This window comes from Sander lucioperca, chromosome 14, assembly GCF_008315115.2.
Source record: "Sander lucioperca isolate FBNREF2018 chromosome 14, SLUC_FBN_1.2, whole genome shotgun sequence".
Lineage (NCBI taxonomy): Eukaryota > Metazoa > Chordata > Actinopteri > Perciformes > Percidae > Sander > Sander lucioperca.
Genome location: NC_050186.1, coordinates 3,278,545 through 3,303,854, shown reverse-complemented (window position 1 = coordinate 3,303,854; position 25,310 = coordinate 3,278,545). Strand labels below are relative to the sequence as shown.

General features: G+C 38.7%; 2 protein-coding genes across 4 annotated transcripts; both read left to right on the top strand.

Moving 5' to 3' along the window:
* The first annotated feature begins 78 nt into the window (after positions 1 to 78).
* On the top strand, positions 79 to 13,592 carry LOC116062773 (guanine nucleotide-binding protein G(q) subunit alpha-like). Of its 2 annotated transcripts, none has more exons than XM_031317412.2 (8): positions 79 to 303; positions 700 to 856; positions 3,747 to 3,931; positions 8,176 to 8,330; positions 8,602 to 8,730; positions 9,787 to 9,916; positions 10,404 to 10,557; positions 12,123 to 12,372. In XM_031317412.2, exons 2-8 carry the CDS (start codon positions 721 to 723, stop codon positions 12,311 to 12,313), a joined length of 1,080 nt encoding a protein of 359 aa, XP_031173272.1. In that variant the 5' UTR covers positions 79 to 303; positions 700 to 720; the 3' UTR covers positions 12,314 to 12,372. The 2 variants fall into 2 exon arrangements, with proteins under 2 accessions (XP_031173272.1, XP_031173271.1); XM_031317411.2 differs by having other exon boundaries at positions 163 to 496; positions 12,123 to 13,592.
* A 1,833-nt stretch (positions 13,593 to 15,425) lies between these two features.
* On the top strand, positions 15,426 to 23,867 carry LOC116062862 (guanine nucleotide-binding protein subunit alpha-14-like). Of its 2 annotated transcripts, XR_004895058.1 has the most exons (8): positions 15,426 to 15,746; positions 18,224 to 18,408; positions 19,079 to 19,233; positions 19,475 to 19,603; positions 20,420 to 20,549; positions 20,642 to 20,795; positions 21,512 to 21,906; positions 23,522 to 23,867. XR_004895058.1 is itself a non-coding variant. In XM_031317625.2 (7 exons), exons 1-7 carry the CDS (start codon positions 15,629 to 15,631, stop codon positions 21,700 to 21,702), a joined length of 1,062 nt encoding a protein of 353 aa, XP_031173485.1. In that variant the 5' UTR covers positions 15,426 to 15,628; the 3' UTR covers positions 21,703 to 21,941. The 2 variants fall into 2 exon arrangements, 1 of the variants encoding a protein (XP_031173485.1); XM_031317625.2 differs by lacking the exon at positions 23,522 to 23,867 and having other exon boundaries at positions 21,512 to 21,941.
* The last annotated feature ends 1,443 nt before the right edge of the window (positions 23,868 to 25,310 follow it).

Genomic DNA, 25,310 nt, shown 5'->3' with positions numbered 1-25,310 from the left:
CTAAGTGCGTGTTCTACTTTATTTCTACGGCGGATAAGATATGACCATCTAGTTCTGGTTGTAATTAGTTGTGGTTGTAATTTGTGCCAGCCTGTTGCTCTGTCACATGCATCCGTAGTTTACAAGTTAACACCGGAAATTTGTTCCCATAATGTAATAGTGAAAGCCCACACGATTTCCCATCAAAGCCAGCCCTCTGTCACATGGTGCACTGTTGTTTCTTTACCCAGGATAGCGGACGGGACAAATCAAACTGGACGCAGAGGAAATAACACCGAGCTTCGCCTAAACAGAAAACCTTACGTGAGCATCATTTTCTTAGCCCTGGCGAATGACTTTTGCCAATTGTGTTGTTTTGTAGCGCTATGAAATAAAACTCCGCCATATTCAGCCCACCACGCCCGGAGCACAGCTACCAGGGAAGACTCGCTGTTTCACTCTTGTCTTCTTAAGTTGTTGCACAAACTTAATGTCCTCTTTACAGGAGAGGAACAAGGTAATACAAACAGCCTTCAGAGTAACGACTTTACTTCCTTACATTTACATTTGTTAAACCTTGTTTCCACCTCAGGAGAAAACTGTTGGCGTACGCAATGGGGATTCTGGAGGGGTTAATTAAAATATATTGACTTTAGGATACTCCGGGGCTTTTTTATTTCTTGTATAACCAACATTATGTATGTGTCTGTGCCTTGGAAGGTGACGTGTTATCCAGGACTAATGACTCTGAGCTCCGTTGGTGCTTGCTGCCTCAGCCCAGAGGCCAAAGAGGCTCGCAGGATCAACGATGAGATTGAAAGGCAGCTCCGCCGGGACAAGAGGGACTCGCGACGGGAATACAAGCTCCTTTTGCTCGGTATGGGACAATGAAATACTGTCTTTCAGTAATACTTAAGGCTATTTAAACCGTGGTGGAAGAATTTAGGTTCTCTGTACGGAAGAAAAAGAAGCAGTATCACATTAGCCTACTTAGATCCTACATTAAAAACTGTACTCAAACTTATCGAAGTGATGACATGCACTTCAAGTATCGAAAGTAAAATTACTTTTAATTTCAGAGTGTTGTCATAAATATATCATTATATATGTTGTGTGGATTCTTGGATTATTATTATTGCCCCATTATGTAAAGGAGCACGTTGAACATTGCTCTGTAACGTACAGTAGAGCTAATTTTAAATATTTGATATACTGTATTTGGTAGTTTTATTTTTAACAATGCATCATTTCGCGAGATGATTAGGCCTATTATTGTTTTGTATGTAAAATCCTAATCTGTAACTAGGTAACTAACTAAATCTGTTAAATCAATGTACTGGATTAATAAGTATAGGCTACAATATTTTATATGTAATATAAAGCGACAAAAATGGAAATACTCAAGTAAAGTACAAGTGCCTCAAAACTGTAGTAAACTGGAGTAGTCCAACAGTATATAAAGTTAGGTTAGCTCCCCTGCACAACAACAAAAAACTGCTTACATTATTAATCCACAAGTAATAAATAGATGCAGCTGTGCCTAGTCACAGTACACCCCACCAAAGAATACTCTACAGCAATACCACAGTGGGTTGAAAAATACTATCATCATTATAACCAGTAGTGTAAGAAGGATTAGAATCCTTGACTTTAATTTGACACACTACATTGTGTCAGCTACATTTACTAAAAACAAATCGAAGTAAAGGTACTTATGCAGGGAAATGTTCCAGGTGAGAGTTATTGAATAGGCTATATTATTAGATTATTATTACTGATGCATTAATGTGTAAGATGCATTTGACTCTTGTAGCTGTTTGAGGTGGAGCAAATTTCAGATATTTTATTTAGTTTTTAATAGTTTCATATGTAAACAATGCATCATATTTTATAAATGTAACTTGTACGCAAACTCTTCTTTTGTAAAGTCACTAGTACCTATAGCTGTCAGATAAATGTAGTGGAGGAATAGTACAATATTTGTCTATAGAAATATTCAACCTAAACACTGTACTAAAGTACAGTAAATTAGCTTCCATCACTGCTTATAACTTACTGTTAAGACACACATTAGTCCCAACTGGTAGATAAATGTATGATAGCTGTAACATCTTGGGAGGCCATTTTATTTGTGCTACTTGACAAAGGATGCATCAGCAATGCTGTGAAGGTTTAAGGTGGTCGAGTTTGTTATGCTTATTCTGCTTTTAAAAATGATTGACTCATACTGAACGTATAACCACTCTTTTAGGTTCAAAGTCCGATGTGTAGCTTCAGTGCTTTCCAAACAATGACCACTTACCTTACCTTACATTTCATACTGTACAGCATATTAGATTTAAATGAATCAGGATAATCATATTAAGTATAAACCCTTAAATATATCTGTCTACTATTTTATATAATCCTTTAAAATTTCAAAATGACATGCTAATCATTTCACTCTGTCTACAAAGCTCTCTTAACGGTTGCCAATAAATGCTTTCATTTCAACTTTGCCAGCTACAGGGGGAAATGCTGCAACTTCTTTTAGTTCCACTTTTTACAGGCAGACACTGGTAAGATGACACAATACTGTTTGTAACTCTTGACTCAAAGACCCATAGGGCCCAAGGGTAAGATAAAACTCAGACAGTGGTAATTAATGTATATTAGTAAGTACGTTTATTTCTATAGCACATTTAAAAACAGCTCGCGCTGACCAAAGTGCTGTACATAGCGCATTAGCCACAGGGTAATAAAATAAAAATAAAATACACTTACAAATCAGTGGTTTAGGCTAAAACGACATCAAAAGACAAACACTTAATTACAAACATAGCAGAGTAAGACAATTAAAATGCCGGGAAGGCCAGTGTAAAAATGTGAGTTTTGAGCCTGGCTTTGAATATCACAATTGAAGGGGCATTTCTGATTAAGTCCAAGATTGCATAAAAGTGAGACGTGAAAGTACTTCACACACAACAGAGGCTGGCGATATTCTATATTTTTGAAAAATATTGACAATATGTTGACAACATGAAAAATAGTGTTTCATATTGAATGAAGAGATCAAAACCTTTAAGCAATAAATTGATCCTACTTACAAGTATTGCCTCTGTAGCAAAAGTGTGATGTAGCTTATTTCTCTGTGCCATAGCCCTCCATTGCTGTCTGTGACAGAGTCTACAGCCATGCTAGTAGCTCTGTGAGGCTGTGCTTTGGTACAGTGGTGCTTTGAGCTAAATGCTTGCCTCATGTCACAATGACAATGCTAAAATGCTGTTGTCTATCAGGTATACTGTTTACCATGGTTATATCATCCTAGTTTACATTTGCTAATACGACTAATACACAAAGTACAAACCAAACCAAAGTATCAGACAAACCTGATGATAGCGCTAGACGAAAAGTTAAGAGATCACGGAGATGGACTGCGCATTGTTGGTTTGGGTCTTTTAAAGGGGAACACTACCTAAATTAGGAATGCCATTATGTTATGGCCTAGGAAAGTTCAATCAATATTTGTGAAGATGAGCTACTCTCTCTCAAAGCCAGAAACCAGAGAAGTAAGTCTTAAACTTGTGATGTCATCAAGTGTAAAGTCTGGAGCTGCTCGATGGACAATGAATGGGTGACTGTCCTCTTTTTTGAGACCCAAGTGAGCTTTATGTTGTTGTAGTGATCTCAGTTCTCAAAGGGAAAATATACGCATATAACATTCCCCCGGGTGCTCTTTAAGTTGATATGTATGTGTGCACTTACGTTATGTATCTGTTGGTGGCTAGGAACTGGTGAAAGTGGGAAGAGCACTTTTATCAAGCAGATGAGGATCATCCATGGCCGTGGATACTCTGACGAGGACAAGAGAGGCTTCACCAGGCTGGTCTACCAGAACATCTTCACAGCCATGCAGGCCATGATCCAGGCCATGGACACATTAAAGATCCCCTACAAGTATGAACACAACAAGGTAGACCAGACGGTTGTTTCTTTGTCCTTACTTTTCTGCTTCACGCAGACGGATTGAGAAAGAGGTTTTACTGCACACTGTCCAACAGAAGCATCGGCATGGTTTACTGTCTCAGACACTGACAGAGCCTGCGGTGTGTATTAGGGTGAAGTACTTCTGGTAATTTGCAACGTTGTTTAGTTTTGCAATCATGTTTCCAGAAAGTTTTGTCTACTTACAGAGGCTGGCTGAGACAGAGCAGGCTGACTTTTGGAAAGTACATATGATGTTACACTGCAGGCATGTAAAGACAGGTACTCCGGGGTCAAATACAAGTAAGAGACAAAAGAGGACTGGAGACAGAGAATTCCCCATTAATCATACAGGAATACAGGAATCATACCAATCGCAGGTGCCTATTAATCACACAAATTTGCTACATTAGTTAAAGTTCCAGGTAACAGCCAAAACACACTGGGCGCGTAAGCGTCACATATAGCAGCGTAGTGCAGCTATTTTTATTTCGGCGCACGTTATCCAATCTGTCCGTTCATACCGGGCTATAGCGTCCGCGTCGGCACGCGCGCTGCAGCGATAGTTTCGGTGTCTCCTCTATTTCTTGCGCGAGACGTGAGCGTATGTGTATGCCAGGCAGGTAATCACATACAGGAAGACCACAGTGCAGCCGGATACTTTACAAAAATAAAACACATTCAAAATAAAACACCTAGGTTCATGGTGATTTTAGCTGTCTTGACTTCTCACAGCAAGACACGCAATCAGGCACACAGAGAGAGAGAGACCGACAGACGGACAGAGAATGTGAGAGACACACACACACATAGCCACACACACAGCCAGACACACAAACACATATAGGCTACAATTACCACAGTTTTCCCCACTAATCTTGTCTCTTTCTATTGTAGAGAGAGAGAAAGAGAGAGAGAGAGATAGAGAGAGAAAGAGCAGAGAGGAGAAGGATCGCTTTGTGACGTAGAATGGCCAGGCGCACGTATCTACGCTACATGACACTTACTCGCCCGGTGTGCTCCAGCTGTAAGGGTTTAGATGAAGAGTCCACTTCCTGTCTCCTGTGACAACTGTAGGAGGAGGGGGTCATGTGGCCGTCGTGGACCTTTAGCAGCATTAACCAAGTCTGAGTCAGCACGTGTTTGAGTGAGGGTGATCTTCTGTGCAAGCTCACAGGATGACACTGTTTGTCACTGAGCATGCCGATTTTAGTACTGAAGTGCAGAGTGGCTGTGGGTCAGAGAGGTCGAGAAGCCATGTTACCATTCACGAACTAAACGGTCTACTAACACTAGAGGGCTTTTAATTTGAAACGGATACAGGAAGTGTTGAGTTTGTATTAACAGTATAATAAGGTAGCAGATCTGTCTCTAATATAAGCTTGCTTCAAAGGCCTGGTACCCTCTGCAGATTAGGTAATTAAAGGCCTTCATCACTATTTGATCATTTACGGTGTGTGTGCGCTGTGTGAGGATGGAAAGCTTGACAGGCTTAGCAACAGTAACTAAGGCTGATTGTCCACATAGCGTTCTTTTCTGAGCGCCAGCATCTTTCAGCAGAGCAGATCGGGTCAGTGGGGAAAAACGCTATATGGACACAGGCCCTAACAGCCTTAGGGCTTAGCAGATGGTTGATTAGATGCAATGAAGTTGGAGGAAGTAATAGTGAGCTTTTAGTAAATTGCTCAGGAGGTCAGAGAATGGAGAGAAAAAAAGAGGTTAAAAAAACTGGCACAGCAGCTTCAAACGATCCCTTCAAATTTGCCCCATCTTTTCTCCAAAGAGAAGAGTGGGAGCATGAAAGTGCTGAAGCAGGAGCCATGAAATTAATTTTAAAAGATGGACGAAAAGGAAAAGGCATTTGAGGGTAAGACTTCCCCCAGAAGTGTAAAAAAAGAAGTAACTAAAAATAAACTTCTCAGGTAGTTTTGAACACACATGCAATATCTGGTAGCAATTTCAGTCAGCCAAACAGCAGAAAAACAGGAAAATTATTATTATTATTATTATTATTATTATTATTAATAATATGTATAGAGATATGACAGCAAACAGCTCTTTAGAAAGTATTGGTTTCATTGAAGTTAGAATTGGTGTAGTCTTGTTTACCGGATTGTCAGTGTGGGTATAAAGCCTGCCATCCGACAGGTCTCTCATGCACCGGATGGCAGGCATTCTCTTCCCCTTCCTTAACGCTGCTATTGTATCTGTTTTGGAAGGGCACCGTCACTGCATCCGGGGTTTAGTGGCACCCAAAACGATTGTGATTGCTTTAAAGAAATACAAACAAGCCAGAGTGGTTTTGCCCTCTATACCAGAATATTAACTCGTGCAGTCAGACCATTCTCCAGCGCTGGCACAGCACCGTGGAGAATGGTCTGGTAATGCAAGACTAACAGTGGTGTAATAGTTAAACCCATTTAAAGTGTGTAAAGATTATTAAGTATTGTATTACTCTATATTTTACCACAGTATGGCAGCTCATAGACATTTGTGTGGCAACGTCACAATCTCCTCTTTATCACTGTAGTAGTGGAAGAAACCATCAGAACATTAAACACAGCCGGCCATCAACAAAATGACAATTGCAGTATGTCTGCAGAAGCACCTTGTACAATAAGGCTGTCAAAAGTTACTCCTCACATGCGGCAGTGCCAAAGTCCCAGGCAGCAGTAACTGAGAGTAAACACACTTAAAGGAATTGTTCACCCATAAATGACCATAAAAGTACTCCAAACAGCTTGTGCAGAGTTTGTGAGTGTGTGAGTTTTCTGGCTGACCGATTGCACTGTGGGTCCAGTAAGGGTAAAATAGAGAGATTGGGAATTCCAAGAAGACCGAGGACATCTCTTTACAAACCCAGAAAAACACAAAGCAGCCCTTGTACTTCATTTAGCTTAAAGAAAAAACCCTGAAATAACAGTTGAAACAAACAGCAAGGACAGAAATATGTTGTGTGCAGTACATTACTGCTAAATCTACCAGCGGTTTACTGTGGAAGCTTGTGATCGGGGTTAAAGCATTCTGAGGACAATAGAATAGTTTGGGTCGTAAAATATCTTCCAAAGAGAATCTATGACTATAGTTGTAGCAGAGTAGGTAGCCCCACATCATCCTCAGCTTGTGGTGTAATTATTTCTCGTTAAGTATGTTAGCCAGTAAAAGTTTACTTTAATGATTCTTTTCATGATTGGGTAATCTGCCAGTAATATATTTTTGATTAATCATTTGGTTTATTATAAAAGATGACAAAAAAAACATACAATAATCACAATTTCCTAAATTGCAAGGTGATCCTTTGTTTTGTTTGATCAACCGTCCGAAACTGTAGACATTCGAGTAAGCATAGAATCAGTGCTGAGAGATCAGCGTCATCATATAAGTTACATAACATGATTTATAATCAAGGACTGTTAAAAACTTGCCGAAGACAACCCAATACACAGTGACTTTTAAATTAGACTAATTGTATTACATCTCTGGAAACTCGGAGGCACGTTCGCAGTGTTTCAGCTTCTTGGTCAGACTAAATGTGCTTTAAAGGCTGTCTATGAATGTGGTTAAAGTTCAATTAATTTGATCTCTCGAGGCTTAAGGTAGCACTGCTGCAAGGTTTGGCATCACCTCTGATCATGTCTCATCACAGGTAAACTCTGCTTGTGATCACGTATAGACAACTTAACTGTAGTCTGTTGGTTAGCCCAGAGATATCAAAATGCCACATTTGCTGACTTGTAATGGAAACAGAATATCCTAGTTTCTAATCACAGCGTTGGTAAATAAGGTATTTTGTACTTGTTGCTGGTGAAGTGTAGTTTCTGGACCGTCTTTGAATAGGCCTTTAAGATTAGTGGTACGAATCAGGTTCTGAATTACAGGGCATCCTGTTTGAAGCCATGAGGGTCAGCCTTTACCACCTATTATGACTCATACTGAGGTCAGAATGAAACAATGGGCCACTGTGTGTAAGATGAAGTGATTTTGTCAAACTGTAAGGGTAAAGATGAACATAAAGGTCTTTTTTCCCTCACTAATGAAATTAAACATCTGGAGTGGGAGATAAACCCAGTGACATCACCATGTCCCTGCTCTCTAGCATTTAAACTGAATTGTATCGTTCATAACGCTACGAGAACAATGTACAAGAACACAAACATGAAATCATGTCCACCATAAATCATAAAGTGTTGGCGTATGTCACTAATTCCACTGTGTCGTTCTGATGTTGTTCAGGCGAACGCCATTATTGTCCGTGGGGTTGAGGTGGAGAAGGTCACAACATTAAAAAACCCTTACGTGGATGCCATCAAGAGCCTGTGGAGTGACCCAGGGATTCAGGAATGTTACAATCGTAAGAGGGAATACCAGCTCTCAGACTCAGCCAAATAGTGAGTGTAAACAGAAACTCAGATATTGTCAAATAGTTTCCATTGTTGTATCTGCTAGTTGTCTGTTTAATGCACTCAGAAGGCTCATATTTAAAGTTGTTGACAAAAGGCTTAAAAGCAAAGAAACACCATTTAAATTCTCACTTTTAGTGAATTGGCTGAAACAGAAGCATCGATAACGTGAATATTTTACAATATATGTCTCCTTTGTCCTTCTCCTGGTTCTAAATCACTCTAACTGGTTTTCATTTTTGTCCTCCTGTGTAAATAGCTATTTGAATGACATGGACCGAATTTCAGATACTGCTTATCTGCCAACTCAGCAGGATGTCCTGAGGGTCAGGGTGCCCACAACCGGTATTATAGAGTATCCCTTTGACCTGGAGAATGTGGTGTTCAGGTGAGTGTTTTATGTCATTGTTATATTTTATGTCATAGATTGACATCAGTGACTAGTATTTAGTGACATTCCCATCAGCCTGGAGCTGTGCTTTGTGTTCCGTGCTACTAAAAGTTAAACATGGTACACATACTCATCAGCATGTTTGCATTGTTATAGTGAATGTTAGCATGCTGACGTTACCATTTTGCTCAAAGCACCACTGTGCTACAAGTACAGCCTCACAGAGCCGCTAGCTAGGCTGTAGCCTCTTTAGTCTTGTTTCTTCCTGTGTCCTCTGACACGACTAAAGAGCATTGCTGTGGAAGTAGAGACACGCCTTGGAAGCCATTATGTGTTGTTAGTCTTTAACAGTTTTGCTCCAGCACAGCTGGACCTCATTTAATAATTAATTGTCAGAGGTCCATGGTCTTGTTTTGCCCATGTAGTTTCACAAGTTTCATTAGCTATGTCAAATCAGGCCAGTTGTGGAAATAGGTATTGTTTCTATATTAATGAATTACATTCAATTGGTCTTAAAACATTTAAATGTCTCCTTTTGAAACCACATTATTTGATGAAGTGAAAGTTTCTATTCCCATATTTTAACTGTAATGCCCTGAAGGCAAATGCTGACAGTTTTCTACTTGTCATGGGAATGTAGCCCCGTAACACTTACCATACATGGACTTTAGGTAATGACAATAATACAGATACAACTAGGCAATAAGTTGAGATGATGTTGATATGGCGATATTAGACTAGATATAATTTAGAGTTTTGGTTTTATAATGTTATTATTGTTAAATATGAGATAGATGCTCAAATGCTTCAGTACATTTAACTGGTGCAACCTTGTGAATGTACTGTATAACACTGTTCTGAGTAAAAAGTCAGTAGTCATCACGTCTACTTATGATCAATTCTGAAAAAAAAACTCATCATACTATCTATATTAAGGGCTTTAATAATTGTATTAATCACCACAAATACAGCCCTAAATACAAATAATAAAACTGTCTGTAAATTGGTAGTATGATGATTTATTTGAATGATGGCTTGAACCTGTGGCTGTAGGATGGTGGATGTGGGTGGCCAGCGTTCAGAGAGGAGGAAGTGGATTCACTGTTTTGAGGAAGTTACTTCCATCATGTTCCTGGTGGCGCTCAGCGAGTACGATCAGGTCCTTGTTGAGTCCGTCAATGAGGTGAGATGCAGGCTGCTGCCTGCAAAAATAATCTGTAACAATTACAGGATCATATCTCCCTATATATCTTGTTAGTCTGTATATAGGAAAGAAAAGGGATCATCAAAAAATAAATGTGAGGGACACAAAAGAGACATTGTTTCTTTTGTTTAAGGCCAAACCTGTTAGGCAGAGATGATGACCTAGCTTTCTACAGTGTCCAGCACAAGTCTGGTTCTCTCTCTATTTTTTTCTTTCTCTCTTTCTGGTCACAATGATAAACCCTTAATTTGTGGCAGTGCACATAGCTCATCTGCAGGGGGAGCTCTTTAGTCGCTCTGTTCAGCAAAGTGCACCTTTCCAGAGGCTTGTTCACTTGATGAGATTACAGCCAATTGAATTTGCTCACACAAGCAATCACTGCTGAAGTACTGCTGTCTAACTCTATATGTCTGATTCCATATTTCTGCTCATGTTTAGACGTATTTGTGTCATGTGTTTTTCAAAGAATCGCATGGAGGAAAGCATGGCCTTGTTCCGGACAATCATAACATACAAGTGGTTCAAAGAGTCTTCAGTCATCTTGTTTCTCAACAAGATAGATTTACTGGAGGAGAAAATTATGCACTCACATTTGGTTGACTACTTCCCTGAATATGATGGTAAGAGGAAACAGTTCATTCTTGGCGAAAATGCAGCCAAGCATGATGGCATTTATGTTTTGATTACAACATTATTGATTAAGCGTCTCTATCTGTTGTTGGTTTAGTTAGAATTTCTTTGTCTTTAAAGTGACATTTTTTTTGCGTTTTGTTTTTTAAAAAGAAGAAAAAACAGTCCTCTTTTTACAGATGAAAAGTTGAATTGATGTGCAATAAAACACAGCCTGGCTCAATTCAGTACACTCAGTCATTTTTCCTGCTACAGTACAGCTCAGGGTGGTCTGGTATCACCAGTATTTTCTAGTGGCTAATGTTAGCCAACTTTAAATATTACTGACTCACTGAGTCTGATCTTATAACTCTTCTCTGCTTGTACTGATGGCACGTCACAAATAAACAATTTAATGTGTTTTGTTATAACAAAAGTAAACCAAGAGGTAAATACGCTGACACATTTAGTTGTTTTCTGCTTGTAGTCCCATTTTATTTGCTCTCAGTTGGGTCACCTAATGGTGATGTCTTTAAATTGTCATTTTGTGGAGTGTATATATATAATGTTAGCTAACATTAGCCATCATACGCTACTGGTCATACCAGATTAAAGTGCCCATATTATGAAAAAATCACTTTTTCTGGGATTTGGGGTGTTATGTTGTGTCTCTGGTGCTTCCACACACATACAAACTTTGAAATAAATCCATCCATGCTGTTTAGAGTGAGATACGGTTTCTGAATGTGTCCTGCCTTCAGTCTCTGGGTGAGCTGTTCAAAATCGGCACGGCTTGTGACGTCACAAGCCGAAACGAGCAGGCTAACCGCAACCATTAGCTCGTAGCGTTAGCATGCTAACGCTAATGCTAACGCTAGCATGCTAACGCTAGCATGCTACCTCGTTCTCAGTAGCAAAGCACTGCTACAACACACACAAGTTCACCATAATCTACAAAAGAACTACTTCCATGTGCGCCCTCATTTAGAAGTCTCCCAGCTAATCCTGCCTTGTAACTGACCGAAGTTGTAGAAACAGCCTTTCTTTTACTGTCTATGGAGCTAGCTAGCTGACATGATCTACATCTGAGCTACTGCGCATGTGCAGTGCAATCAAAGATAGTACAGAAGAAGAAGAAGAAGAAAAGAGGTCTCACTCTGTAGCTAAAACAGAGACCAGCTGAAAAGAGGATCTGCAGCAGTGAGAGAGAGCGGTGCAGTACAACAACAATATGGTGTTTTTTGAAAATTAAACCATGTAAACCTATTCTGGTACAACCTTAAAATACAATTATGAACCTGAAAATGAGCATAATATGGGTGCTTTAAGTACAGCTGTAGCCACATGTATTGAATTGAAAGGATTTTATTGCTTTTGAATTAAAGTTTTTATTCATTCAAAGTTGGAATTTTGGGTTTGGGTTATTTTTATAAGTTAACTAGTCTTACTTAAATGTTCTGCAACCATTTTATATTACTGTGCTAGCCTCTCTATATTCTTGAGCTTTTTTAATACTACTGAAAAATACTGCAATGACTTTAATGTGCTGTTTCTGCCCTCTGTCTCTCTCTACCAGGTCCCCAGCAGGATGTCAAAGCAGGAAAACAATTCATCTTAGATATGTTTGTCAGTCTCAATCCAAACGAGAAAAAAATCATCTACTCCCACTTCACCTGTGCCACAGACACAGACAGCATTCGATTTGTCTTCAGCGCGGTGAAGGACCACATCTTGCATATCAACCTGGAAGTCTACAACTTGGTTTAGAACGGTAGTGTTGCCGCTGTAATTCAATCGGCTTTGTACAGCTGGCAGTCTGAAGAGCTCTGCAGTGATTCAGTTTGCCTCACACTGCTGCTGAACACTATAATCCACAACAGGAAATTGAGAAGCTACAGAGCTTGTCGCCAAATGACTGTACTACTGATGTATTTCAAATTTCCCTGTTAGGCTCTTTGAAAATGCATGTCTCCAGCTATAATGAAGTGTGTCCTGACAATTAAAATGCTGCCTTAGTGAGGGGTCTATTATAGTATGCACTCTGAAATTTATGGAGCTCTTTGTGAACATTTTTGAGCAGTAACAGTATAAATGCACATGGATGGATTGAGAGGGAAAAAAGTATTTCAGTGGCCTCAAAAGCCTCCGAGGACTTGTAATGTACTAGGTCTCTCCTTCAGGGAATCTGTGGAAGTGAATGTAGACTAACTGCAATGCAGCACCTCACATCACTAACCCAAGTTAGTCATACTTTTTTTGAAAGTTAAAAACTTTTGTTTTTAAATACTCTAAATGCTTATTTTGTGTCTTGACTTAAGGAGAAATGGTGTAATAATTAACACTAATGACACATTTACTGTATTACATTGGTCTTTGTGCTGATATTCTGTTTGTGTGTACCTCACTTAGTTGGGTACTCTCATTTCCACAACCTCATTTTGTTTCATAAGACTTTGTACACTTTCGCATTTGTCTGTGATGGCATTATTCAGTCTTAAACCACTTTTTGTAAGCACAGTATTAATATATTTGTATGTAATTTAACACACAAGTTTTTATTTTGTCAAAGCTGTAGAATCAAGTGTTCATGCAGTTCAGGGACTATTTGATTGGATTTAAGTAGTTTTCTTGCCTAAAAGTCTTTTGCTAAAATGGCTTTAGAATTTACCCCATTATTTATCTGAATGCATATTGTAAATATAACATGGTACAATAATGGTACACATTTTGCTTGCATCAAGGTCAGTGTTGAAAGGCTAACTGCTAAAGGGAGAACTGTTACAATAATAATAATAATCAATCAATGATAATCACTGAGGTATTAAACTAGTGCATCCTTTTTTCATATGCTGATCAAGGGTATCAAATGCATGAATAAAATGCTAATGAGAGCGTTATCTAGGCAGTAATGTTTACACAACTCTTTCTTCTCATTAGAAATAATTACGAACTAATTTGAACAGTAATTTATGGTTAGATTTCACTGTCACTGTGATGTCTTTATGCAGTTTTTGTTGGATAAATAAACAGACATTTGCTGCTCAGTTTTTTAATTCTTTGTCTGTTTACAAACTAGCTCCAGCACACTGTTGGTTTAGCTTTCAAGTGTTTGTCTTCTTGGCTGCTCTGTCTGCTTATCTGGAGCAGTGTTGGTCCTGAAATCCTCCTCTGTGATACATCCATCTGGCTTGAGGCTGCAGCAGTACTTTTGTTAGGGGTCCATATATATATATATATATATATATATATATATATATATATATAACGTGACAGCAGCACATGGCACTAGAAACTACATTAATAATAGTTACATTAGTTATTCAGTGTAATACTTTGAAAATGAATACCAAATAAACAACGTTAAACATTCTAATATGAAATAATATAAATAAATAGCTGTTATTTATTTCTTCAAAGCAATGGGCAGATTATAAGACAGTAGGCTCATGGACACAGACATGTAAAAGACCCCCCACCCCTCCTACATAAGAGCAAGACAACCAGACTAATGGGGGCACCCTGGCCCCGCTCCTGACTCACTTCAAGTAATACATTTCTTTTATTTGTGATAATGGGCCTCACTTTTGTATCAGCGATTACTGTAGCTCCTATGGTCAGGGGCCCTGGCTTTGGCCTGGTTAGTAAACATGCTTGATCTGGGTAAAGAACAGCATACTGTACATAGGCGTTCTGGGTGTGCATTAAATGGCTCCAAAATGTAGCATGACCAGAGCACAGAGGTCTGTCTGTGCCCAGTTGAGATGTGGTAGCTTGCCTCTGGAGGTGGAAACCATATGCTTTCACTTAATTCCAGAGGGGACTAGAAAGTGTCACCTGTGCGATCTGGAAGAGGTCGTAAATGAATTGCACTTTTTGTTCCATTGTCCATTAAATCACAATCTTAGACCCAGGCTTTTCTTAAACTGTCTGCAGAATGTCCTGATTTGTTTTCTATGCCTGATGAATGTAGACTTCAGTACCTGATTTCATCTAGCTCAGTTTTGTGTATGTCTACCAACAGCATAGGAAGGTGCTTTCTGTTTGATGTGTTCAGGCGCAGTCCGTGCCTCAGATGCGCTTAAGTTATGTTGTGTAGCTGTAATGTCTAATGAGTAGGATGTGTTTATATTTGCTTTGACATTGTTTGATTTTGGAGGTTATATTGGTTATTTTGCATGACACTTTGAAAAATAAATTACTTTGCCTACTATAGGATTTAGGAGAATCTTTGTTGTGATGTTTGTTGTGTGTTTATCCATCACGAGGAATATTAGCTACACAGTCTGAAAACATTTATATAATGGTGATGTCATCAGGGTAATCTCAGATTGGGCTTGACCGCTTGAGACTTAAAAATTTTAACAGAAACCCTGTGTTACGATATGGAAGATAGAGTTTGAAAGATATGGGCAATTACCAGGCAGTGTAAATGTAAGACGCTAGAGTTGCATGATGGGAAATGTAGGATCAAGCGTTTTTTGATCTTTAGCTATAATATGGATTTATAGTCAGTAGGCTGTATCTTGCCTTCTTAAACTTCAATTTTGACCACTTTTTTTTTTATCTCTTGTGAGTTTCCCAACGTCATGTAAGTATAATAATAAATTACTGGATTACCCCTTTAATTTCATTTGTATTGGTCCATGAATAGTGTATTAGGTTTTTGGTATAGATTGAACACATAGGCCTAAACAGAGATGTTGGTATATTGTACCTGGCTGTTCTCCATTATGTTTTCTTTCCTGAACTCTACCCTTTTACAGTCTTTGACTCTACTTCATTGTGGGAAAAGAGTTTCAAATTCAGCGGCCCATGGGAGTATGGACCTGTAAGCAGATACATATACACACGCTGTCTACATAAACTCACACTACCTGCCCGCCTACAACCCGCCCTGCCCGCCTCCCCAGGAATGTGGAATGCACCTGAACTGGATCCTGCACGAGGAAGAATGACTGATCAAAGTCGCCAAGCCACCTGTTCCGGGACAGGTCCAAGAGAAAATCATTACCCATTCATTGTATTAATCTCTGTAAGCTGGGGCGCAGTTTCACTAAAAGCGGCTCGTAGACTCGTACAACAATGGATTGCTGCCTGTCTGCTGAGAAAGCGGAGAGTCTCAGGATACACAGAGAAATAGAGAAAGAACTTCGTCGTAATAAAAGAACCAACCGCCGGGAGTTGAAGTTGCTGCTTTTAGGTGAGTGTCAGAATAGTTTATTAATTAACTTCCACACGTTTACACTGCGACTGAAAATGTTTGGAAATAATTAACGACCACATGCTCACCTTCTGAGACGCTTAAAAATTCAAATGGACATTGAAAATATTCCTTTAAAAATTGGTTATGATGAGGCTACCGTTTAAACGTAGTCGACAAAGTGACTTTAAACCGTTATCATATTTTTTATTTTAGTTTATTTTTTTTTAACTAAAAAAGTGTTGTTGCTGTGCCTAGGTTAAAGTCAGAAAAAAATACTTTTTTTTAATTTTTGTTCAACCAGGCTAGTCACTGCTTTTTTTGAGATGTTAGAAATAAAATAGCTGTAGTTAGTTTGTGATAGAGCCTGCATGACTTCTATTGGAGTCAAGTAGCTGTATTTGTTGTTTAAGATTTAAAATATGTTATGTATTGGCCAATATACATTAATATATTTTTAATAAAGTATACGTGCAGTTTAGTGTACCAAATTCCCCATACAATGTCCTTAATTAATTATGAACCTGCTAAACCACCTGTGCTACCTTAACCCTACCCCTACCCCTACCCCTAACCTTAACCCTAACCTTAACCTGTCTCAAATAAGACCATCAACATTTGTGACACTAAACTGCACGTAAGCCTTTGTAATAATACATTACAGAATTGTGTCCACATTATGTAGCCAACCTTGCTTTGAGCTAACATTTTTTATTTATTTTTATGTTTTGTTGAGCATTAACATCAGAAGTTACAAGTTGCTGAAGTAGCACATAACAAACCTGAAGCACTGAGCTCACAAATTTTACTCAAAACCCCAAATGTTAACCTCATGTTGGCGCTAGAGGAAAATTCAGGGGATCACCAATGTCATTATGCATCATCCTCTGGGCACCACGAATGTCTGTAGAAATCTTCATGATAATCAATTTAATAGTTGTTGTTATTTCACCAAAACCAAAAACTGCATCCTCTGGGGAACATGATCCATCCAAAACGTTTGGAAATATTTCAGTCTGTGCCAAAGTGGTGGACTGACCGAAACTCAAGTACCACTGAACTCCAATGCATAAGGGTGAGCTGACAAACCCAGCAAATACAGTACAAAGGTATCTGGATCGATAGATAGCAAGGCTTTGGTATGTGTTTTTGATTGCACTCCCTCTCTTTTTAAAGTAGTTACAGGTTACCGTTTGCATTTTTCAAATAGTTGGTGCAGCCCTGCTTTATGTGCTGTTGCTTGGTTAGGATGTTTTTTTGCGTTAGGTTAGTACAATACATGCAACCTGGTTTTGTTTTGTTGCTTTTGTTTGAATTGTCAATGTGCATATGCAAAATAAATGACAGGTAAGTTAAAAGTGCAGAGCAAAAAAAGAGAATAAATGTGTCCTGCAGTGCAGAGCCACATGTTGACAACCATGATGATGCGTAAACACCAGTCGTATGAAATATATCACAGCTTCACATGAGGCCTGTTTTTCCCCCACAACTATCAAAACAGCCCACTTATAAAAGCGTCACTGTTTGATATGTTGGAAACAATGCATTGGACATAAAGGGCTTTGTTTAAAGGTCAGCGCTACTTCAAACTTCATCTTGATTTTGGAGATTGGAATATCCTCATGTAAAGGTCAGTCTAATGGTTAACATTTTTAGTCATTTTAGGTGCTTAGCTGACACTCTTATCAAGAGTAATTTACAACCAGACAGCAGGAAGCTGTTTCACTCAAGGGCACATGGCTGTTGATTGACTTGCACGGATCGAACACAAACCTTTAGTGTAACTTGTTTATTCATTTATATTGTATCTTTTTCTCTTAATTTTAATTTCTTTTGGTCCACTGTGTTTTTATCGTTAGATTTATTTGTTCTTTATCTGTTTTTATGCTGTTTTTGTAAATAAGTAAATACATGGAAAAGGAAAGTAAAAACAAGTTAATGAGTGTGTATACCTGCATTCCTTTATTATAATGATGATGATGATGATGATGATGATGATGATGATAATAATAATAATAATAATAATAATAATAATAATAATAATAATAATAATAATAATAATAATAATAATTACTTTTATTTATATAGCGCCTTTCATGAAACCCAAGGACACTTTACAGAATTACCGTGGCAAGGGAGGTTGTAGGTTTATGCTGTTATATATGTGACCATTAACATCCATGTTTTATAGAAATGAAAGTTGGCAGATTGCATACACCTAAAGAAACCAAGTATATATGCACCCACTCACATACACACAACTCACTTTTGGAAAAAAACTATAAAAACCTTTGAAACAACTGAAAATGTCTTGCATTTTTAAGAATACTGCCTTTGTTGTTGTTTTGTTGCTGAAATCCTGTTTAGCTGTGACTGATTGATGTTCAGATTATTTTTTGGTGCTTGTCCTATTTCTGGCATTGCTTTGATCTTATTCCATTTTTCATCCTTCGGTCTCATTCATCTCATTTGCCTAGGGACTGGTGAAAGTGGGAAGAGCACTTTCATCAAACAGATGAGGATCATCCATGGCAGTGGATACAGTGAAGATGACAGGAAAGGTTTCACTCGGCTAGTGTTTCAGAACATCGTCACAGCCATCCAGTCGCTGATCCACGCCATGGGGACTCTACAAATTGACTACGTCGATGACCACAACATTGTGAGAAACTGTGCAGGTTTAAAAAAAAAAAAAAAAAAAAAAAAAAAGACACTGGATGTTTTTTATGTAGCATCCAATAAAGCTCAGTGTGCTCACAATGTCTGTTGATGAAACTGATGTTTTGCAGGCTATGTTTTTCCGTGGTCACCATCTTAGTTTGGCATGTTAGCATTGCTATCATTTGATAATTGACACTAAACATTGCGTACAGCTGAGGCTTATGGGAATGTCATTAATTTTGCAGGTCATAAACCAAAGTAGACAAATAAAAATATTGAGACATTTCACTCAAAACTACAAAAATGTTAACTTCATGGTGGTGCTGGAGGAAAATCCAGGGGATCACCAAAGTCATTAGAATGGATAGTGTGGAGACCACAAACGGTGGTATAAAATTGTATGGCAATCGATCCAATAGTTGTTGAGATATTTCAGTCTGGACCAAAGTTGTGGACTAACCGACCAACCGACTTCCATTGCCACCCATAGACCCACATCGCTGAAATGAGCTTCTGTAACCCACTTTTACCACAGCAGAGTTTCTGTTGGTTTCCACAAACTCCACCTGGTTCTGTTGCAGTTGTCATCCTCCTAACGGTCTATTAATTGGTTATTCAAAGATTGAAAGTTTGTTTGGAAAAATCCCCTGTGGATGTCTTGTGTGTGTCAGAGTCACGCACAGAAGCTGAGCCAAGTGGAGGCAGACCAGGTGTCCACTTTGGAGGCTTGGCAGGTGGATGCCATTATGCGAGTGTGGAATGACCATGGTGTTCAAAGGTGCTACGACCGCAGGAGGGAATTCCAGTTATCGGACTCTGCCAAATAGTAAGACTTTTATATATTGTATATCATTGACATAAACCCAAGGCTCCTCCAGAGACCCAAAGCTTTTGCAGTGCTTCATTATGCATTGATCGACTCAAATTTTTAAGAGTGTGGATTCATAATGATCAAAACATAGTTGTCAATGTGCATACAAGTGCACATTTCTGCATGATGATCCCTTTTATCCAGTCAGCATATTAAATGTGTCAGCATATTAAATGTGGCTGCATTAACTTTTCAGTTACCTGAGTGACTTGGACAGAATCACAGCCCAGTCATACATCCCCACACTGCAGGACATCTTGAGGGTCAGGGTCCCCACCACGGGCATCATAGAGTACCCCTTTGACCTGTCAAAAGTTATCTTCAGGTAGGGTATTGTACTTTTATTATCTGCCTGCCACAGCACAAATGTAAGGACAATTGAAAAATTTTGTAAATGTTTGACAGGTTTTCTGACTGAAACAACACAAGAAAAAGAGTACTATCCCAGATTTATATCTCTGATGCTTTAAAACTTCAGTGGGGGAATTTGGGCATTTGGTGAAATGATGTGGCCCTATAACAAATTCAGAGAGTGAATCTGTTCAAGAAATAGTTCAACATTTTGAAAAAAATAAAACGTTATTTGCTCTCTTGCCAAGAGTTTGATGAGAAGATTGATACCACTCTCATGTCTGTACGCTAAATATGAAGCTACAGCAAACAGGAGATTCGCATTAGCTTAGCATGAAGATTGGAAACGGTCGAATAGTTGGCCTGGCTCCTTGCAATGATGAAAAAAACTATTAAAAGCTCACTAATCAACACACTACATACTGTATTTTTTATTATTCATACGCAAACAAAAGTGAAAATGTCCAACTGTTTTAAATTACCAACATTGTTGTTTTTACATTTTTTTTGTTTTCATCTAAATTGAAAATAATAGCTATAATGTGTTAATTAGTGAGCTTTTAAGGTTTTGGTAGACTTATTTATTTATTTATTTTTTAACCTTTGGACAGAGCCACGCTAGCTGTTCCCCCGTTTCCAGAATGTACAGTATGCTAAGCTCTAGCTTCATATTTAACATCTTCTCAAACTCTCGGGAAGAAAGCAAATAAGTATTGTAGTTCTCAAATTAGCGAACTATTCCTTTAAAAACAATCATGAGTTTTACTTCAATCAATTGTTGTGTCTCTAGGATGGTGGATGTGGGCGGTCAGCGTTCAGAGAGGAGGAAATGGATCCACTGTTTTGAGAATGTCACTTCCATCATATTTCTAGCGGCCCTCAGCGAGTATGATCAAGTCCTTAACGAGAATGAGAAAGATGTAAGTATTAATTATTGATTTCCTGTGCCATGGCTGCAATTGCTTTCAGTAGTTCCCATACATTAGTTTTTTTTTCTCACCCCCTCCTTCAGAATCGACTGAAGGAGAGCGTCGCCTTGTTCAAGACAATCATCTCATACACTTGGTTCCAGGAGTCTTCCATCATCCTCTTCCTGAACAAAACGGACTTGCTAGAGGAGAAAATCACACATTCACATTTGGCAACCTACTTCCCAGACTTTACTGGTAAATTATGTGTTCTTTTTTTGTTCTGCTCTGTGTGAAAACAGCATTCATAGCGGAGAACAAAATCGCTATTAAGAATTTAGTGCACCATAATTACTGTCATTTTATTTGAGCGTCTGAGTATTTTGAACTCAAACGATGATTTGCTGCTTACATTTACTCTATTACATGTACTGTGCTTAATTACAGATTTAAGGTACTTGTGTCTTTTCATTTAATGTCACTTTCCACCTTTACCAATTCAGAGGGAAGTATCATTCTTTTTACTTCACTACAATTATTTGACCGCTTTAATTACTAGTTCCTTTACAAATAAAGATTCATAAAACGTTTACACAAGTGCAGCTGAAACAATTTGTTGATTAATTGATTAGTTGAGTGACAGAAAATTAAATAGCAACAGATTTTGGTAATTGTTTCAAACTAACATTAACATAACATTTCATGGTTCCAGCCTCTCAAATGTGAGGATTTGCTTCTTGTATTTCTTTTTTTAATAATCTTCTCACTATTTTTTGAAGTGCATAATGAAAATAATTATTAGTTGTAATCCAACTACTGTACAACAGTAAAATGCTGTTAATGCATGAATAATATTAATCTAATGATGCATTATATAATAGTATAACTAACTGTCACACGGGTCATTTTTCTGCATTTTGCTTTCAATGTTTTAATTACATGTTCCTGATTTTTGGGCACTTGTGCCTCCACAGGGCCTCAGTGTGATGCTGGAGCTGCGAAAAAGTTCATCAAACAAATGTATGTGGATGAGCACCGAGGACATCCTAAATCCTTTTACTCACACTACACCTGTGCCACGGACACAGGGAACATCCGGGTTGTCTTCAAAGCCGTTGAAGATACAATCCGCCAAGAGAACTTTGACCTGTTCAACCTCCAATAAGGAGGTTGTAGGACAAAGTGATGGTTTCACCTTTAGGAGCCTGGTTATACAGTGACATGTCACTTTTATGGACATTTTATCTGTTGTGCTGTCGGTTGCAGCTTGTTCAAAGACATCAAAGGGAGGCAATCAGACAGCAATGACAGGTAAGGGACATTTATCCTTGCACTGTAAAATACAGGCAGTATGTGCCATTTCTTAATATACAGTTGTGTTCAAAATAATAGTCCAACATCACTAACCTCATAAACCTTTTTTTTTTTTTTGGTAGAAGTGATATTTCCACATGGCAAATAATTTACTACTAAGTGTTGTAGAGTCATAGAAAACCAACAGACCCAACAGTCATGACATGCATGCTGCTCATTCTGTGTAACTGAATCTGTAATTGAAAGGGGTATGTTCAAAATAACAGCAGTGTTGTGTTCAATTAGTGAGGTGATTGATTCTGTGAAGAAACAGGTGTCAGTTATGGCCCATATTTAAGGAAGGAAGGAAGCAAATGTTGTGCATGCTGGTTATAGTGCATTTCACACTGAAACACTCAGCAAAATGGGTTGTTCCAGACATTGCTCTGATGAACAGCTGACTTCGATTAAAAAGTTGATTGGAGAGGGGAAAACATAAAGAAGTGCAGAAAATTATAGGCTGCTCAGCCAAAATGATTTCAAATGCCTTGAAATGGCATCCAAAGCCTGAACGACGTGGGGAAAAAACAGTCAACTACCATTCAAATGGATCGAAGAATAGCCAAAATGGTAAAGGCTCAACCAATGATCAGCTCCAGGAAAATCAAAGAAGACTTAAAGTTACCTGTGAGTACTGTTACGATCAGAAGAAGGCTATGTGAAGCAAAGCTATCAGCCCCCGCAAAGTCCCATTGCCGAAAAAAAGACGTACTGAATAGGTTGAAATTTGCCAAAGGACACATTGACTGGCCAAAGGAGAAATGGTGCAACATTCTGTGGACTGATGAGAGCAAAATTGTTCTTTTTGGGTCTAGGGGCCGCAGACAGTTTGTCCGACGACCCCCATGTACTGAATTCAAGCCACAGTACACTGTGAAGACAGTAAAGCATGGTGGTGCAAAAATCATGTTATGGGGATGTTTCTCATACTGTTGTGTTGGGCCTATTTATCCCATACCAGGGATCATGGATCAGTTTCAATACATCAAAATACTTGAGGTCATGTTACCTTATGCTGAAGAGGAAATGCCTTTGAAATGGGTCTTTCAACAAGACAATGACCCAAAACACACCAGTAAGCGAGCAAAGTCTTGGTTCCAGATGAACAAGATTGATGTTATGGAGTTGCCAGCCCAATCCCCAGACCTCAATCCCATAGAAAACTTGTGGGGTGACATCAAAAGCGCTGTTTCTGAGGCAAAACCCAGTAATGCAGAGGCATTGTGGAATGTAGTTCAATCGTCCTGGGCTGGAATACCTGTTCACAGGTGCCAGAAGTTGGTCGACTCCATGCAACACAGATGTGAAGCAGTTCTCAGAAATAATGGTTATGCAACTAAATATTAGTGCAGCGATTCAAAGTAAAGCAAACCCTTGAGACATTGTTTATACAGTAAATGTTTTGAGTTTGTAAAGAAAAATGCAAATACTTTTTTTTTTTAACAGCCTAACATTCCTTTTTCTTCACTTTCTGTAAAGGTATAACACAAACTTGATCAATTTTGGTCATGTTTTGATTTGGAATTGAATGTGCAGTGTTCCCAATGCATTGATATTATGGAATTAAAAGCTATTCTAAGGATTTTGAGCATTATTCACTTTTTTAAACACTATTAATCTGAACACAACTGTAAATGGTAAAAAAACATTTTCTTTTGCTACAGGAGAGAAAGGAACAACTGCAATGTCAGTTAATTGTTGTACTGAACCGTTTACAGAGAGATTCCTTGTATATCATTGCTGTTAGATGGATAGTAAATGGTATCAAACTGGTTAGACAAAGTCTACTAAGAATGCAACCCACCCTGCCTTACAACTCTGTGAGGAGGAAGTAAAAGAATAAATACCCTGCTGGGACCAACAATTCCCAAGTTTGTATTTATGCTGTTTTATGTGTGCAACAACAACCATGTAGCCTATAAAATGATTCCTCTTTTTTTTCACTAGATATTAAAGGGTCAATATTGTAAAAAGTGAGATTTACATGTCCTTTTTTGGTTATAAAGCAGGTGGAGGCGCTATATACATACTGCAAAAGAATCAAAGACACTATCTACAGAAATGAGCACAGCCTGTATTTAGGAACTGTGCCTTTTTTAAACGAGTCATCAGGACATCTGTACGGTTGTAATGTCACAACTTTACTGTATGTACTGTAGGTAGAATGTGCTGCTACAGAGAAGAGCGCAGATCGAAAGACCCCAGAAATGCTGACCAATCAGAGCAGACTGACGTTTTTGGGGAGGGGGGTTTAAAGCTGTGATAGGCTTTTGTTTTTGTGTTGTTGGTCAAAAATCCATAATCTTTCAGGTAATTGTAATTTTAGGTTGTATGAGAGAAAATTAGACTTCTGCACCTCCTCTTGGCTCTGTTTTCAGGCTTTAGAAAATCTAGCCCATATGCCCGTGTGTCAGAGAGGGGTGAGGGAGAGCTGCAGGAAAGAGGTCTCACTCTGCTTCAAATCCTGGTGTGTTTTTGCTTTCTAATCACTGCAGCTTTAAAGTGACAGGTGCTAAAACAAAGCTTTTCAGACAGGTATATTCAGACAAACGCTATAAGAAATGTTTTTTGAACATTAAAGCATTTAAACATGTTCTAGTAGAAACCCACAATACAAGTATGAACCTGAAAATGAGCACAATATGGGTACTTTTAAACCATGTGTAATTTGTGTTTTTAGTTTACCTGGATTCTGCCTTGTTCGTACCTTATTTTCTTGTCACTTCGCACAGAACTTTTTATTGACATTATTGTATATGAGAAAACAAATGGAGGATCCGTCTCATGATGTATGACAACAGCTGCGTGGCACTGATTAACCAAAAGCTGTTTTTTGACATGCCTGCCATATACTGGAGCTCCAGGTGTGGTCACACTGATTGGCGTGCTGTGGTAACAACCTTTGTACTAAACAATGTGCACAGGTCTAACAGGCTGGCCTCTGTCTTCCTGTTGGGACTGAACAGTGGTAAGTTAAGTGTCATTCAGCGGGGTTAGACCTGTGGAGAGAACAAAGCCTGCTTCCACACGGAAGGAAAGACTGTTTAGGTACTATCAGTGGCGCCGGCAGTCTCCTGTACGCACAGTGTCTATATAGTTGTTTTTTTTTTTTTTTTTTTTGTAAATGATTTTGTACAGTTGGGAGTTCTGGATTAGCGGAGCCAGTCTATCGTCTACTACCTCTCTGGGGAATGCATGGTACTTGCTTGGTCAGTGTGTTTGGTGGAGCAGACGGGGGTCAGGTCTGGCCTGCTGACGACATGAGTGACAGCGCCGTTTTCTGTGAGACATTGCGACATGTATGATTGTGTAAACTCGGCCTGTTGGCTGGTATTTGAAATGTGTGCGGTAGGCTAATCAGTTCTATGGTGGTGGTGTAGCGGTAACATTAGTGCAAAAATTAATCAATCTCTCTCAGTA